Source organism: Eumetopias jubatus, unplaced genomic scaffold (genome assembly GCF_037043125.1).
Source record: "Eumetopias jubatus isolate StellerSeaLion01/CBP00866 unplaced genomic scaffold, mEumJub1_p1.0 scaffold_9, whole genome shotgun sequence".
In the NCBI taxonomy this organism is placed as follows: Eukaryota; Metazoa; Chordata; class Mammalia; order Carnivora; family Otariidae; genus Eumetopias; species Eumetopias jubatus.
This window is the reverse complement of record NW_028274815.1, coordinates 50,711,688-50,729,648: the sequence shown is the minus strand read 5'-3', so window position 1 is coordinate 50,729,648 and position 17,961 is coordinate 50,711,688. Positions and strand designations below refer to the sequence as shown.

The 17,961-nt window shown below is 35.0% G+C and overlaps 1 protein-coding gene across 4 annotated transcripts in view; it reads right to left on the bottom strand.

The window, feature by feature from the left end:
• The window catches only part of EXOC6B (exocyst complex component 6B), a 609,012-nt gene that overhangs the window by 495,504 nt on the left and 95,547 nt on the right, over positions 1-17,961 (bottom strand). For all 4 annotated transcript variants that reach the window (XM_028116269.2, XM_088026464.1, XM_028116270.2 and 1 more), the window contains exon 6: positions 7,094-7,298. In XM_028116269.2, coding sequence (XP_027972070.1) covers positions 7,094-7,298 — 205 coding nt within the window. The remainder of the gene's footprint in view (positions 1-7,093; positions 7,299-17,961) is intronic.

Genomic DNA, 17,961 nt, shown 5'->3' with positions numbered 1-17,961 from the left:
TTGTCATATAGCTAACAAATGGCAAATCTAGGAGTTTAACCCAGACTCCAAAATCTATTCATGACTTAATAGTAAACTAAATCCCTACTATCAGACTATCTACCATATTTCTGATTGCTATTCTGATTGCTGCTTATTTCAAGAATCCCTATAAAACAGCTCTCACATTCCCCCACCCCACCCCCAGGGCCATCCACATCATCAAAGACCAAGGAGTAAAGAGTAGTACAAATATATAAATACTGAAATTAGGAAGAAAAGAAAATATAAAATAAATCCAAAAATACCAGACCAGCTGAACACCAGCTTCTCTGACCCCAAAACCATATTCCATTGGAGTACTGCATAGCATCCAGCACAAAAGAGGTTTCAACAGCAAAACTGCTTTTACTTGGCAGTCATTACATGGCCTGTGTTAACTCAGTTGGTAGTACTGTGCCAGATCTAAGTCAAAAGATGTTCTACACAATAAATAAAAGAGCACATTTTGCTCTAGTCAAGACTTAACCAAAGGAAGTCAAGGGTTGAAAGAACCATGGAGACAACTAATCTCACCCAAAGGTCAGTTTCTTTAAAGACCAATTATTAAAGAAAGATTGCCTAGGAGCCTTCCATCTCCTTTATGGGAAACCGGTTCCTTTTCTAAGCAACAGTTATATAACCCATATAATTTAGCAAAGCCAAGTTAGAATTTTAAAAGTAAATAAATCCTTCCCTTTGTTAAACTGCCTCACATAGAAATCAACCTAGCCAAGAATGTTTATATTACAAATGTTATTTAGCCTCACAAGGCCTAGGGCAAACTAATCAAAATAAGAAATACAGAACTTCCCTCCTGTACAAATCAATTCCATAACAAGTGAATTACAGAAATCAGTGTCAACAGGAAAACTAGAAAACAGCAGACAATTAACAAAGTATTTCTTTAGACATTTTTTACAAAAATCACTTCAAGCCAAAATGATAATTCTAAAATAAGATATGCACAGTATTTTGGAAGGATGCAGGAAGAAGAGAAACATAAAAAATAAGACAGGATAAAAGGTAGGGATTTTCTGCCTACTTTGCAGACGGTTCTATTTCCCATGGCAGAACCCACAGCTGGGTCCATGAAATGCTGTTAATCCAATCCCATGTTAAAATATATACATATATACATATATATATATATATATATGAGAGAATATGAAAGATTTTTTGAAAATAAAAACAAGACTGCTTAACTTAAAATTCAACAAGGTAATAAACAGCAGAATGGACAATTTTAAAACTCCTCCTCAGATTCTACTAAATGGTTGAACTTCTCTCCTAGTTTTCATACTTACATATCTTCTTACTTTTCTGCAGCTTCATAGGTATACTGGAAGATAGATGAAAAACTCAGAGACATCTAGCTAGACACCATTTTAAACTAGACTATACCACTGTTTCTTCGCTCAACAAAGGCAAAATAAAAATGTACAGTTTAATAAAAAGTAATTCTACTCAACACCAAAATATGCTCACACGCGTTCTCTCTCTCGCTCTCAAATAAATAAATAAATAAATCTTTTAAAAAGGTAAGGGGTGCCTGGGTGGTGGAGTTGGTTGAGCTCCCACTCTTGGTTTCGGCTTGGGTCGTGGTCTCAGGATTGGGGGAGCCCCACATTGGGCTCCACACCTAGCGCAGAGTCTGCTTGGGATTCTCTCTCCCTCTCCCACTGCCCCTCCTGCTGGTGCCCTCTCTTTCTCTCAAATAAATAAATAAATCTTTAAACAACAACAACAAAAGACCAAAATAATATAGATATTAATTTTCTATTGCTGTAACAAATTCCTATAAACTTAGTGGTTTAAAACCACACAGTTACTATCTCAGTTTCCATGGTTCAGGAGTTCAGCATTTTTTGCTGGGTCTTCTACTCGGGGTCTCACCAGGCTGAAATCATGGTGTCAGTCAGAGCTGTGGTCTCATCAGGAACTCAGGGTCCTCTTCTAAATTCATTTATATTATAGGCAGAATTCTGTTCCGTGTGGTTGTGGGATTTGGTTTCCATTTCCTTGCCGGCTGTCAGGAAGTCTCAGCACCTCCAGCGGCCTACAGTTCCATGCTACATGTCCCTCTCCAACACGGCAGCTTATTTCTTCAAGACCAACAGTACAGTATCTGCTGCAGCTTTAAATCTAACTTCTATACCTGATCTCCATTCACTCTTAAAAGAGTCTACCTGATTATACCAGGCCCAAGCACTCAAGGAGGAGGATTTTACAAGATGCATGCAGCACCAGGGGGCAGGAATCCTGGGGGTCATCCTAGAATTCTGCCTACCACACGTGATCAAAGCAAAGAGCTACCTGCTGATAAAGCTCTATCCAGAGACAACATACCACTCTGAATACAGAGGAATGGATAAACTGCATATCCTTCAGATCATCCTCAAGTAGTATTTTTTGCAACATATCTTTTGATAAAATGGGACAACAAACAGTTTGAGATTATAATAACAGATAAAAGTTTAGAGCCTAATTTGCTCATTAAAGTTTAATCAGAGTGGAGCCCTTCTGGTAGTTTGTTTTGGCTGCTATATCCTCAAAAGAAACCAATCTACCAATTCTTCCATCACTGCACGGTACCAAGGACAAAGTCCACCCAGAGATCAATGTAGCAACTCAGGATACGTGGGTAGAAGACAAAGGGAAATGTCCACCATGAAAAAGCACAATCACCTAATTAATTTCTAGAAGAGCCCAGACCAATTATCAGTATTAATAAGACTTTCAAACCTATTTTCTCATATCGTTCTCAAGAAAACAACTTAGAATATTTTTTTTAAAAAAAGGACAAGAACAAATTTCTAAAGCCAAACCTGTGGTTTCACTGGTTGCTAAACTAAAAATAATAATGATAACAAAGTTCTGAATAGCAGCATCGACAATGCTAAAAACTGAATTAGTAAATCAAAAGGCAAACATACGGGGGACGGGGAATGGCAAAGAGATGAAATTGTTGCGGGGGGAACAGGCAAGAGACATGGAAGATACGTATTGTGAAGAAAAAAGGCAAGAGAACAGAAGATATGTTTTTTTCGAGGCTGTATAATAGTAAGTTGTAGCAGAGGCTAGCTAGCTATTCACCAAACCTATTTCTTGTTCCTCCTGGTCAGGCAGACTATATATCCAAGCCTCACCTGCAGTGTATAAGGTATGGCCAATGTAATGTTGACAGCAGTGATACATATCACTTACAAGCCTGGTCCATAGAAATCCTCAGGGTCTTATTTACTCTTTTTCCTACTGATACAATGTTGGAAGCCACGTGTTGAAGTGATGGAGCCACAAGTCAGAAGAGTCCTGGATCCCTTGATGGTCAATTAAAGAAGAGCGACCCTACCAGGAAGATGCATTTTGGACTTCCAATGAGGAAAAATGAAACTTCTATGATGAGACTTTAGAGCTTAGCTTTTACAACAAGCAGCATTATTTAGGGAAAACAGGAACTGGTATTGGAAGAATGGTTTTGCCTTAACAAAAAATAAAAAACTAAAATAAATGGCATTGATTGAGAAGTCAGGCAATAGGCAGCAAGAATACATATTTAACAAGCTGAAAGCCTGGAGAGCCTTGTAATACTGTGGCAAAACAACTGGTAAAACTGGAACCTGTAATAAATGAAAAGGCACACCACATGCCTATGGGGCCTGTAGCTCTGTAACTGAATGGAGAGTCAGGGTTATAGTATATATCAGCATTTACTTTGTTTCTAGCAAGGTATTACAGAAAAGAGATAGGCACAAAAAAGAAGCTGCTGGTTTGCTAAATGAAATTATAGGAAATCGAGGAAGTCCAGACACTTGGGCCTCAGAGGGTTAGAAAGCTGAACGCATATAGAATCCCAAAGGTAAAAGAATGGTAAAAGTTTGAGCCATAAATTCCAAATAATACTTCTAGTTGAACAAAGTGACTCAATCCTGAAGCAAAGATCAAATTCCGGTGTGGTCCTCTTACCCATTATTTCATACAGCTTCAAAGTAGGGACATTAAAGTAAGAAAGGCATTAGGCAAGGCCTACCTTCGCAAACTGAAGAGAAGAAAACAAAAACCATTCCTCAAAATTATAGCTAGAAAAGAACACTGGGTCTGGTGTCCACAGAGAACCTATGGGAAAGAAACAGATCAGAGGCCTCCTAAGTTTTGAGCTAACTATAATGCCCAAAAATCACAAATCTGGACTAAATAAACCTTTGGCTGTTCAGAGACTTAAAACAACCCTTGGGTCCCTAAATTTGCAGAAGCAGAAAGCAGGCAGTCAAAGGTACATACCTACACATATATACATACGTAGACAGGTGTGTGTGTACAGATACAGAGGTAAGTGTAGATATCTAGAACTATAAAGAGAGAAAGAAAACGAGAAAGAGAGATCACCTAAGGAAGATATATTCCCCAGCGTCCACTTCTTTCTGAAAAGGAAAAAAATAGAGAAAGAAAAAACAGGGTGCAACCAGGAGCCTGGGAGAACTACAGGCAAAGGAGTTCCTCTCAGAGAGTTAATGTCTAAGCAAGAAAGACCCACTACTATCAAGGCAGAAGGATTCCCCAACGATGACCCAAAAGGATTACATGATTTGCTTATGAAGCAGGAAATACTGTTCATCTCCCACTGTTCCCATTTTTAAATTCAAGTTTTTGTTGTAGTTATTCTATTCTAGCTTCTTCATTGGAGGTGGGAGGGAACACAGCTGTAGATGACTTGTCATCTTCTTTCCTGGTCAGCAGCCCATCTCATCTGGAAGCTCATCTGGATCTGATGGCGAGTTTTGAGCATCCCTGGAAGATACTAGACTTTGAAATGGATGTTGTAACTAGCTGGGATATTGGGTTGCCTTCCTTGGGAAGGAGCATGTGTATTCTAGGGACAAGAGAAAAGTGAAGAGATATTTGATGACCAAAGGGTAGACTGTGCCAGAGACTAGCTACTATTCACCAAACCTGAGTCCTTCTCCTCTTAGTGATAGAGTAAGATTTTATTTTCTCAACCTCCCTTGCAGGTCAGCAAAGCCAAGTAATTAGGTTCTGGCCAATGAAATGTGAGTAGAAGTGATAGTATGCTGTGTCCATGATTAGCCCTTAAAAACTCTAACACATGCAATGCTCCCTGGCCTTTTTCCTTCTGCAGTAACCTTCAAAGCCACATTAAAAATGGCAGAGCCACACAATGGAAAGATTCCCTACATTACCAACATGAAGAAAACCATCACAAGTCAGAAACACCATTCTGGGCTTGAAATAAACGAAAAATAAATCATATCCTTTCCCTCTTTTCCAACATCCATGAATTCAAATAAATATTTATTGAACAACTACTATGTACAAAGTATATGGTAATTTCTCTCCCTCCCACTTTGCTTACTTTTTAGGTACTACAGATCTTAAAATGTGTTAAGATATTTTTATTCAAAGATCTCAACTAACACGGCATAGGATAACCATACATGCAATAAGAGCTATACCTGATAGGAAATTTTATAGGAAGAATAAAGGGTTATCAGTTTAATTAAAAGGCCTGAATCCACAATGGTTTTCTTCAGTTCTTTATATGACACAAATATACCAAATAGCTAATAGTTTACACAGACTGAGTGCCATAGTAGGCAAATTCACCTCAATCTAACTTGAATTCTACCACAGAATCTGACCTTTACAAGCCATCTCAATTTGAGTGAGTCACTTCCCTGCCCTGGGCCTGAATTTCTTTAAATAATTAAGAGGTGAAACCAGATAATCCACATTAAGTGAAATAATTGTATTTTCATGGAATCCTCTCTTTCACCAAAAAAGAACTGAAGTTAATTTCTCAAGCAGAGGTCTAAAAAAAAAAAAGGTAACTTTAAAAAAAAATGCTTCCACAGACTCTGTACTATACTCTCCTATTTTTAAAAGTTTAGAAAAAAACTTGTCAAACACAATAGAGACTTGTCTTGCAGAATACCTTCATTCCTATACTCAAAATATATACCCAGGAATACAAAGATATATTTTCAATGATTAATTTTATTTCTTCACCACTAAAAAATGACATGATATGATTATTTCCATCAGGATTATCATCAACTAGTTTTAAATATTCCCATTATAAAGTGTAACACTGACAAAATTTAAAAGAGAGTGAAAAAGAATATCTGCCTTGCTTTAGGAAAGAAATTTCCAAAAGGCAAATCTCTTCTGCAGAATCAGACATCTGAAAGATTACCAAGACTTGCTGAGATAAAAAATATGATGTGCTCCCTCCTTCTTCCCAGAATGATAAGAACTACAAATGACTTCCTCAAGAACATAGTTGTTTGTAGAACCAAACACTTTCCATAAACAACCAAGTCTTCTTTGTTGTTGTAGGCTACATCGTAAGATATACTGAGATATCTTAATAAAATCAATGTGATTTAAATTTTAAGAGCAAGCAGCACTGCAAATCATTAGCACTCTTTTATTCAAAATGAGAAGTAAGAAATCAAGACATTCCTTGGTGGCTTTCATTACTTAGAGATGAAGATATTAAAAGAAAAAAAAACCTAAAAATTTCTAACACATTTGTTAACTTATAGGCTGTAAATAAATCCCTTTCTGTGATCATAATTCACATTATTTCCCAAAAGGACTTTCTTCACTGATACCCATTGATACCAGAAATAATAATTACAGAAATATTTATAAATAACATGACATCTTGCTTACATAATAAGTAATCAACCAAAGGTACCTAGAGCACAAGTTAGCTCATTACCTAGAAAGAGACCTTTTAAAAATCTTGGGCTTCAAATCATATCCAAAGTCAAGGAAAATATTCAAAAAATAGAAAAACCTCTTTTAAGTCCCTATATAACTATCACAATCGATCCATATTTACTGAACATCCACAGAGCAAAGCAATACACTAGTAAATAATTCACTGCTCTGTTAAAAAATTAAAACACATCTTTTAATCATGTGTTCCCATAAAGAGGAAGGACTTCCCTAAAATGACATGAAACAATTAAGACACTTAGCAGAGAGAAACCCATGTCTAACAGAGTACTAGCAAAGTCATTGGCCAACCTATCATAAACCCAAGACCTACTTGCTTCATGGCAGTCTCTCCAATTTTGTCTGAATGTTTGCGGATACTCTCCAGAAAGTCTTTGAGATCAGACATAGATACATCCTTAATTTCTTCTCGAAGCTTGGGGATGTTGTCCACCATCACCTTGCAGAATCGATAGTGGCTTACTTGAGGCAGATAGGTATGCTCTAGATGTTCCAGAGTTTTCAGTGCAGGATAATGCCTGTAAAAGGAATTGCATCATCTTTAGCTCAATCTTCTTTAGGGCAACAGATGTATTCCTCAGGTGAAATTTCTAGACTGAATTAGTTTTCATAGTACATTAAGACAAATCCAGTATTAAGTTTCAATAAAAACATCAATGGAAAAATGTCAAATTATTCAAAATTAATATATGCATTAAAGGACTTAATAAATTACAATCAAAAAAGATTTTATTCCAAGAATAGAGAAAACCTAGAAAATCTACCAATGAAATTCACCATGCAAAAAATAAAATACAAAATGATCATATCAATGCCAAAACAATCATCTTATAAAATAAAATACCTAAGTCTAAACTCCCAACTATGGCACAGGAAAGAGCTTAGCAAATCTTCTACCCAAAAAACAAATATAAACTAAACAAAACTGTCCCAAACAACCATTTTAGGGCTCTGGAAATAGACCAAAGGAGAACAAATTGAAAAGTGTTTATTCATGAAAACTGCTGAACAATGGAACTCTGTGGTGTTCTTGCCTGGGGCTACCTCCATCAACCCTCTACCTTCACCCACCCTCCATTCCCCCTCCCTCCCACTGGTTATATTGGCTTGTCATGAAAACAAGCAGCTTCCCCATTAGAAGCCAACATGAGTGGCGTTATTAGGAAAAGTAGAAAACTCCAGATGAAGGAAGGACAAACAAATAAACAAAGAGGGAAATAATCCAGCTCTCCTGGCCTTAATATAGTCTGTCTGGGTTGGGTCAAAAGGTAGACTGGAGGACTAACCAGAAATTTAAGAGGAAGTATGGAAATAAGAGACCTACAGAAAGGTCCAATAGCTCTTTGCACATCCCTAGCGGACTGAGGCTGTGTACTCGTGCAGTAGGACACCCAAAAGGGCCTAAGCACTACACACATCCCTGGCTGACTAGGAGGCAGCAGGCACACACACAGTAGAAGCCCTGGCAGAAAGTTAAAAGCTCAGCCTGTTTTGAAAACTGCCTGTATTTTTAATGTATTCCATAGCTCACACACAAATCCACTGACAAAGGGTGGAAACCTTACTGGCTCAAGTTTGATTGAGCACAAATCTTGGACCAATCTTTAGCTATGACTATCCTCTAAAAATGAAAATGAAGTAAATACATTTCCTGATAAACAAAGACCGAGAATTCCTTGCTACCAGATCTTCCTTGAAAAAGATCCTAAAGGAAGCCAGAAAGGAAATGACAACAGAAACTAACTTGAATTCGGAGAAAGAAATGAAGAGCATAAGAAAGAGTAATTATATGTGAAATATAAAAGACTAAATAAATATTTCTCTTTTCTTCTTTTAATTTCACTAAAAGAAAATTTTTAAAAGAAATGATTATAATACCGTATTGTTGGGTTTATAAAATATATAGATATATGACAAAAATAGAACAAAAAAGGAAGAAAGAAATGGAGCTAAGCTGAAGCAAAACCACTACTTATATATTCTACCAAAACTACATCAGCACTGACCTAAAGTAGACTGATACATTAAGATACAGATTATAATCCACAGAGCAACCTCTAAGAAAATAACTCAAAATATATCATTAAAAAAATCAACAGAGGAATTAAAATAGTACACTACAAAATATTTAATACAAAAAAGAGAGTAAAGGATAAGAACAAAAAGAGATGAAAAATGGGGAAAAAAGAGTAAAATTCAACCATATTAATAATTACATTAAATATAAACAGACTAATAAACACTCCAATCAAAAGGCACAATGTCAGATAGGATTTAAAAAGCATGATCCAATTACATGTCCTATACAAGAAACACACTTCAGATTCAAAGATACAAATAGGTAAAAGTAAAAGATGGAACAAGAGATAGGATGCAAAAAGTAACCATAAAAATGCTGGAGTGGGCGCCTGGGTGACTCAGTTGGTTAAGTGACTGCCTTCAGCTCAGGTCATGATCCCGGAGTCCCAGGATCAAGTACTGCACTGGGCTCCCTGCTCAGCAAGGAGTCTGCTTCTCCCTCTGACCCTCCCCCTTCTCGTGCTCTCTCTCGCTCTCTAATAAATAAATAAATAATCTTTTAAAAAAATGCTGGAGTGCCTATATTAATATCAGATATAACAGATTTTAAGAAAAGAAATATTGTTGGTTATGCAAAAGTAAATATTGCTGGTAATGGAATAGTAAAGGGGACAATATTTATCTGATAGGTAGGAAAGCTTCCATAAGCATAAGAGAACAAATAAAACTACAATTGATAGGTTGACAAAGTAAAAACAAAATAAGTTATACATTAAAAAAATAAAATAATAAAGAAGAAACAAAAACTTGGTAAAGATTATTTACAGCATATAAACTTAAGTTTTTTTTAAAAAGCAATGAACAAAGAAAAATCACAAAAGAACATAAAAAAGGCCAATATATGGGGGGGGAGAGTTGAACAGATATGTGAAAAAATGCAAATCAAAACATGATTTGGCACTCAAACTCCCAGAGATTTCTTAAAAGATAATGGGTATTATTACCAGGGGTTTCAATAGATGAGAATTCACTGCCTGCTGGTAAACAAATTTGTATTAATGATACAACTTTTCATTGAAGAATTTTACCAAAATAAGCATTCTAACCAGCTACATTTCCAAAAAGAAATATTAGATTAACAAAAGTATGTAAGCCTCTTGAATTGTAGGTATTTCTATTAGTCAATAAAAAACTAATCTAGATGACTAATAACAAGGAATTGGTTAAGTACATCATGATACAGCCATGTAGTAAAAGACAGCAAAATGTTTACAATATTGTTGAGTGAAAGCTAATGCCAAAAATAAAACTTGCAAGTATAACTGTAACATTTTTCAAAACTATAAATATGCATACATGTATAAATTATGAATATATGTGCATGTATGAGCTATATATCACTAAATACATGCATACACACATACATAAGTACACAGAAAATGACTAGAAAAATATATACAAAAATGTTAACCATGATTTTTTCTTCCTTTGGGTATTAACATTATGGGTGATAATTTTCTTTATGTTTTTAGTTTTTAGTTTCCTAATTTCCATACTTCCCATGATATATTTAGTATAGGAAAAACTCAGTTCTAACCTTACAAATAAAAAACTGATAGCTCTCTTTTGATTTTAAGAATGAATTTCACAGTAGACACTTAAGCTCTTCTTGCTCCAATGTACTTAGTACCACAAACACGAGAGACTAGAGATTGGTTTTACTTTTTTTTTTTAATGTCTTTACCTCAGAAGTTTCAAAAATCAAAATCTTAGTCCAAATAAATGGAAGGGAGAAAGATTTATTTCCCTTACATTTAGAAATAAAAGTACAAATACAGTTAATGTGAATTGGTTGCTTTTATTACAATTTTACAGACTCAAAAACAGTACAATTCACATGGTTTAGTGTAAACAGAATGGTGTTTATACTACAATTAGGTATGAAGAGCTATGTGCAATAAAATGCAATTCCTCCAGAGAGAAACCTTAGAATGGATAGAAAGCCAGAAATTAAGCCAAAAAGATAAACACACTTTGGGGTTTAGTTATATTTTGGAACATTGTTTATAGAATGAGAAAAATCTAACAATGTTGCCTGCAGACACAAGGCACATGCACCGATGAGACACATGGCTGCATGCTGAAAACATCTGGTCTGTCAAATAACTCCACATTTTTCAAGGCTAATTAGTACAGAACCCAGTGATTCCTGGCAACAGAGAATGTCACCTTAGTTACCCATTGTCCTTTCCCTAGCATATTCATGTTCCAACTATGACAGACCAGTAAGATTATTCAAATTTCTAGTGTATTTTAATATCAGTACCAGGTTAAAGAATGATAGCCAGCTAGACACCTGTATTGCAGATACCAAAAGAAAAATTTCTATTTCCAGCAGCCAAGGAAATCTAAAACCAGATTTTGACATTATTTTTGACAACCTCTAAACATTATTAAAACTGAATCAAAAGCCAACTTCTTAAGTTTCATTTGCATGTGTGCTAGCTCTCCCCCTCTCCCCCTCATTACACTCCCTAATAGAAACATGAGCAGAAAAAAAGTAAATGAGACATAAGCAGGGAATATAAAAGAAGAAGGAAGGAAAAGACATTTAAGTAATTCTATAAACTGGGTAACTAAGGTCAGAATCACTTAGACATAGTTGAATGCTATTGTGAGAAGGGAATGTTAATTCTAGGCAAATTAAAATTTGGTCCTTTCTTGCCATGGTATAGAACTCTCTCACAATAATGATTTTTAAAATTCTAATGAATGATCTTTTAAAGCAGATCACAACTACCCATGAGAAATGTTTATAAATTCAAAGTATGATAAGAATATGAATAAAAGCTTTCACCACAGGAAATATTAGTGCCTTTCCTAATCAAAGAGCACGATTAACAAATATTTAATCCCTTCTATGTGTTACAGGTAGAAAGATGCTCAGATATCTTTCCTTCAGGAGCACAGAACCTAGTAGTAGTATCAGTATTTGCAGCTTTAAAAAAAAAAAAAAAAACTAAGCTTCCAGCCATGAAGGAGTAACAAGGAACAGACATGAACTCCCAATCTTAAAAAGCAGAATACTGATTAAAATATATAAAAACTGATTTGGATAGTGGACATTCAGTGGTCTCTGAAAAAAGGGAAACAAAAAAAAATGAGTTTAAGTTTAATAATTATCCAGGTTATCTATCTGAATGTGATTTCTAGATCATGGGCATAGTCAGAGAAAACCCAAACATATAGCCCAGCAGCTAAGCAGAGCTAGAGTCAGAGATAGAAGTCCAAGAAAACTGACACAACTTGAGGTTGTACAGCAGAATTCCAAACAAAAAGAGGGGGAAGGGAGCAATGCAGAAAAAAGAACTGCAGAGTCTACACAGGGGTTCCCTTCAGTTTTTGCTGAGTACTAGGCCAGGCATAGAAAAAGTGAAATTCCACAAGGACAGGCGAAAAGAAGGGAGGGAATGAGGTCGGGCAGGGAAGGGAAAGAGGGGCGGGAGAGACAGACAGACACAAGGAAGATTTATGATAAACACTTCAAGGAGCTCAGACAATACAGAAAAACCCTGGTAAGAAGTCCCTCGGGATTCCTGTTATTCAGAGTAGATGAATACTACTCTGAACTACCCCTGGAATGAAGGTGCAGCTAGCAAAGATTAAAAACGGGGCTTGAGGTGCTTGGGTGGCTCAGTCGGTTTAGTGTCCGACTCTTGATTTCAGCTCAGGGTTGTGAGATTGAGCCTTGTGTCAGGCTCCACACTGGGCATGGAGCCTGCTTAAGATTGTCTCTCTCCTTCTCCCTCTGCCTCCCTCTCTAAATAAATAAATAAATAAAGGGGTTTGATAAGATCAAACAGATCTGCAACTATTTGCCAAAACAAAGAGCAATACTCTTTAAGAAAAAAACAGTTCCCCAAAATCCACACTCAGCAACATGATGTTCATTATCCAATCAAAATTACTAGGCATGGTAAGAACCAAAAATTGACCTGTAACTAGGAAAAACAAAATCAGTCTGCAAACAGAAATCCAAAATGCCAGAAGTCACAGAACTAGCAAAGAAGTACATGAAAAAAACAAAAAAATCAGAGCCATATACATGTATTTTTAAAAAGACACAAAAATAACAAGAAATTAGACATTTAAAAAACCCCAACGGAACTCTAAAAGATGAAAAATATATTATCTGAAATGAAAATTTCACTGGATAGGATGAAAAGAAGATTAGACAATGCAAAAGAGAGAGATCAGTGCACTTGAACACAGGAATAAAATCTATCAAATATAAAGCACAGAGAGAAAAAAGACTGGGAAGAAAAAAAAGAACAGATCCTCAAGTATGAGGATGTTCAACGTAACGTGTAACTGAAGTCTCAGAATGAGGATGGGAAAAGGACAGAAAAAGATGTTTGGAAAACCAGTATGTGAACATTTTCCAGATTTTACAAAAATTATAAAGCTACAAATCCAAGAAGCTAAACAAACCACAAGCAGGATAAATTCACACATACACACATGTACACAAACACATACATATGGCAACGTGCATCAAAATCAAATTGCTAAGAACAAATGATACAGACAAAAGTTTTAAAACACCTGAAGAAGACACGTTAAGTACAGAGTAACGAAGATAAGATTGTTCACCTACCTCTCCCTCAGAAACTACATAAATGAGAAGACAAAGAAATAATGTCTTAAATAATGAATCTGTAAACCTAGAATTCTATATCCTTAAAAAACATTTTTCAAAAACAAAAGTTAACAATAAGGTATGTTACACTCACCAAGATGGTCATAATCAAAAAAGAGACAATAATAAGTACTGACTAGAATTTGCAGAAATTGGAATCTTCAAATGCTGATGGTAGAAGGTAAAATGGCATAGCTGCTTTGGAAAACAGTCTGACAATTCCTCAAACGATTAAACATAGAGTTACCATATGAGCCAGTAATTCCATTCCTAGGTATACAGTCAAGAGAACAGAAAACATATGTCCACACAAAAAACTTAAAAACAAAAATTCATAGCAGCATTATTCATAAAAGCCAGAAAGTGGAAATAACTCAAATGTTCATCAACTTATGAATGGATAAATAAAATGTGGTATATCCATACAATGGAATATTATTCAGGAATAAAAAAAAATGAAGTACTGAAATATGGTACAACATGGATGAACCATGACAATGTTATGTTAAATGAAAGGACTACACATTGTAGGATTCCATTTACATGAAATGTCCAGGATAGGCAAATCTATAGAGACAGAAAGTAAAGTAGTAGTTCCCAGTAGCCAGCAAGGTGTAGGGAGCAGGGGGACAGACAGGAGAGAGCTGGGCAGTGACAGCTAAGGAGCTCAGTTTCTTTTGAAAAGAACAAAAGCATTCTAAAATCAATTGTAGTGATGGCTGCAAAACTCTGTGAAGACACTAAAAGCCACTGAATTACACATTTTAAACGGATGAACTGAATAGTACATAAATTATGTCTCAAAAAAGCTGTTAAAAATATTTTCAACAAAAGGGTATTTAAAAATAGACAATGTAAAAACTAAACAAAAAGAAAGCAGCAGTAGGTATATTAATACCAAACAACATATGCCTTTTTAAAAAAGAATATTACCAGAGATAAAAAGGAATCTTCCAAAATAGTAAATAGGTCATCTCATCAAGAAGATATAACAATGCTAAATGTGTACGCACCCAATAAGAAAGCTTCAAAATACAATAGCAAGAACTGAAAGAACAGAAAATCCACAATCAACAACAATCTCAACACTCCTGTCAGCAACTGACAAAAATCATTAGAATGTAGAAAACCTGAACAACACTATCAATCAAGTGTATCTAAATGACAGTTAAAGAAGGTCCTACTCAAACAGAATACACATAATTTTGAAATGTACATGAAATTGTCACCAAAACAGACCATATGCTGGGCCATTAAAATGAGCATCAGCACAGCTGCCCCATATACTTGGGATGCAACTTTGTGACAATACTATTAAATAGGAATTTCATGTCATACTGCAAAAAGAATAATAACAATAAAATAAAACAAGTCTCAACAAATGTAAAAAAAGGTTGAAATCATAATTTACATTTATGAACACAATGAACTATAATTACAAAGCAATTTTTAAAAATCTGGAAAATCCTCTAATATTTGGAAATTATCCAATTCACTTCTAAATAATGAGGTTAAATTTTTAAAACCACAAAGGAAATTAGAAAATATTTGAGATAAATGGAAAAAACACATCATCATAAAACATGTAAGATGCAGTTAATGCACTGCTAAAAGAAAAATGTACAGCTTTAAATAGTTACATTACAAAATAAAGAACCAAAATTCACTTTATAAAGCTAGGAAAGAGGAAATTAAACCCCAAGTAAGTAAGAGAAAGAAAATACTAAAGATAATAGCAGAAATCAGTAAAATAGACAACACAAAAATATTAGGAAAAAATAAAACCTAAAGATGTTTTGGAAAAAATTAATAAAACTGATAAACCTCTAGCTAGAATAATCAGACAGAGAAAAAAGAAAAGACTTATCAACACAAGTAATGAAAAAGATCTTACACATGTTAAAATAATAAGGCAGTATCTTGAACAATTTTTGCTAACGAATTCAACAACTTGGATGACATGACAAGTTACTTGAAAAACACAAATAAGCAAAATTTACTCAAGAAACACAAAATGCAAACAGCCCCGTATTTATTTTTTAAATTAAATTTGTAGTTTGAAAACCTTCTCACCAAAACCAAACAAACAAATCTCCTGGTCCAGTGACTTCACTGATGGATTCAACCAAATATTTAAGGAGGATAATGCCAACACTATACAAATACTTCCAGAAAAATCAAAGAGGGAATACTTTCCAATGTATTCTATGAGGCCAGCATTAAGCTGAAGTCAGTGACATTACCAAAACAAACAAAAATAACACTACTAACTAATAACACTAATAAATATTCCTCATAAACATAGATACAAAAGTCCTGAACAAAATTTTAACAAAGCAAATACTGCATCATATAAAAAAGATAATATACCATGACCAAGGGGGGGATTTATTACACAAACCCAAGTTCAGTTTAACATTCAATAAATTAATCATATAATTCATATTAATAAGCGAAGAAAATTTTAAACATATGATCGCCTCGACTGACACAGAAAAAGCTTTTGACAAAAATAATATTAATTCCTGGTACAAATGTTCAACAACCAGAAATAGAAGGAAATTTCCTCAACCTTATAAATGGCATATACAAAAAAACTACACCTAACATCGTACTTAATGGTGAAATGCTTTCCCCCTAAGATCAGGAACAGGGCAAGGATATTCATTCTCACTACTTCTAACTTCTATTCAACATTATACAGGAGGTTCTAGCCAGTTCAGTAAGACAAAAAAAAAAGAAGAAAGCTTTCTTATTGTAAAGAAAGAAATATAACTTTTTATTTGTAGACAAGATGATCATCTACACAGAAAATTCAATGGATTAAACCAAAAAACTGCTATAATTAATGAAATGACTTTAGAAGGTTGCAGAAGACAAGATAAACATACAGAAAATAAAATAGTATACTAGTAATAAATGACCGGAAATTGAAATTTAAAAATCAATACCATTTAAAACAAGTACCAAAAAACATTAAATATTTAGAGATAAATATGACAAAAGATATGTAAGACTTAGTCACTGAAGATTACAAACATTGCTGAAAAAAATTAAAGGAAGACCTAAATAAATGACAACATCCATATCCCTCTGTTGGGGGCAGAGGGAAGAGATAGACCAGCATGGTATGCAAGGGACCTAGTGAAGTAAGGAGGATGTCCATATTGAAAGGTAGCCTGGTATGGAATATATCAGGGTGCCTGGGCGGCTCAGCTGGTATGGAATAGGTCAGAGCCAAATAGGGATGAGGAGGGCATTCAGGCAGGATTGAAGCATGCCACAGAGTATTACAGCGCAAGTGGAATAAGGAGGATACCATACAGGAGGGTAACTTAGTGTGTGGTGTTAGCAAGATAAAGAGCTGCAATGACAGCAGTAATAGGTAATCAGTTTCATAAAAGGAACTGATCCAATAAGTAAGTATATTAAGAGTAATGAGGGGCGCCTGGGTGGCTCAGTCTGCTAAGCGTCTCCCCCCTTCAGCTCAGGTCATGATACCAGGGTCCTAGGATCAAGCCCCAGACTGGGCTCCCTGCTCCCTCTTCCTCTGCCTCTCTCACCGCTCATGCTTTCTCTCTCTCAAATAAATAAATAAAATCTTAAAAAAAAAAAAAAAGAGTAATGAAAGCCAGGGTACTCAGTAGTAACGAGTACACCAAGCGCATAGATCTTGGCTTCTAAATAACATTCTCTACTTAGAGAAATGACTGATTCCAGGGCTGCAGCAGGCAAAGTACAAGATAAACCTGAAAAAAATCTCTCCTTTTGTTAGTATTAAAGTACTCTGAAAATTATGAGGACATATTTAAAAAACACAGAAGCCAGATTGGAGGGGCTACTCTGGTGCCATTCAGAATAATTTGAACAACAAAATAAGTAATATTAACAAATTATGACTCATCAAATAAAATAAGAAACTATTAGTCCATACTGACACAAAAAAATTAAAGTGAAAATTTGATGGAAAATGATTAATTTACATAACTATAAAATACCTCCCCACAAAATTTTTAATTACAAATGTAAAAAAGAGCAACTTCACAATGGAAAAGAATCAAAAAGAACATCATCACTGATAGGACAAAGCAAATTTATGTGCAACCTGGTAAGCTACAATGAGAACATAGCACCACTTTTGTGATATTTCAGCCAAAGACACGTAACATGAATGTAATCATGAGGTAATATCAGACAGACCCAAATAGAGGGGCCTTCTACATAATAATTGGCCTGTAATCTTCAAAAGTGACAAGGTCATGAAAGTCAAGGAAAGACTGAGGACAGCTCCAAGCTAAGGAAGAATAAAGAGACATGACCACATGTTTTAAACTGGATTCTTTTGCTATAAAGAACATGACTGAGACAATTAGCAAAATCTGAACTGGGCATGAGGATTAGAGGCTACTAACATATCAATTTTAATTTTTATTCTCTATTGCATTGTGGCTGAAAAGAAGAAT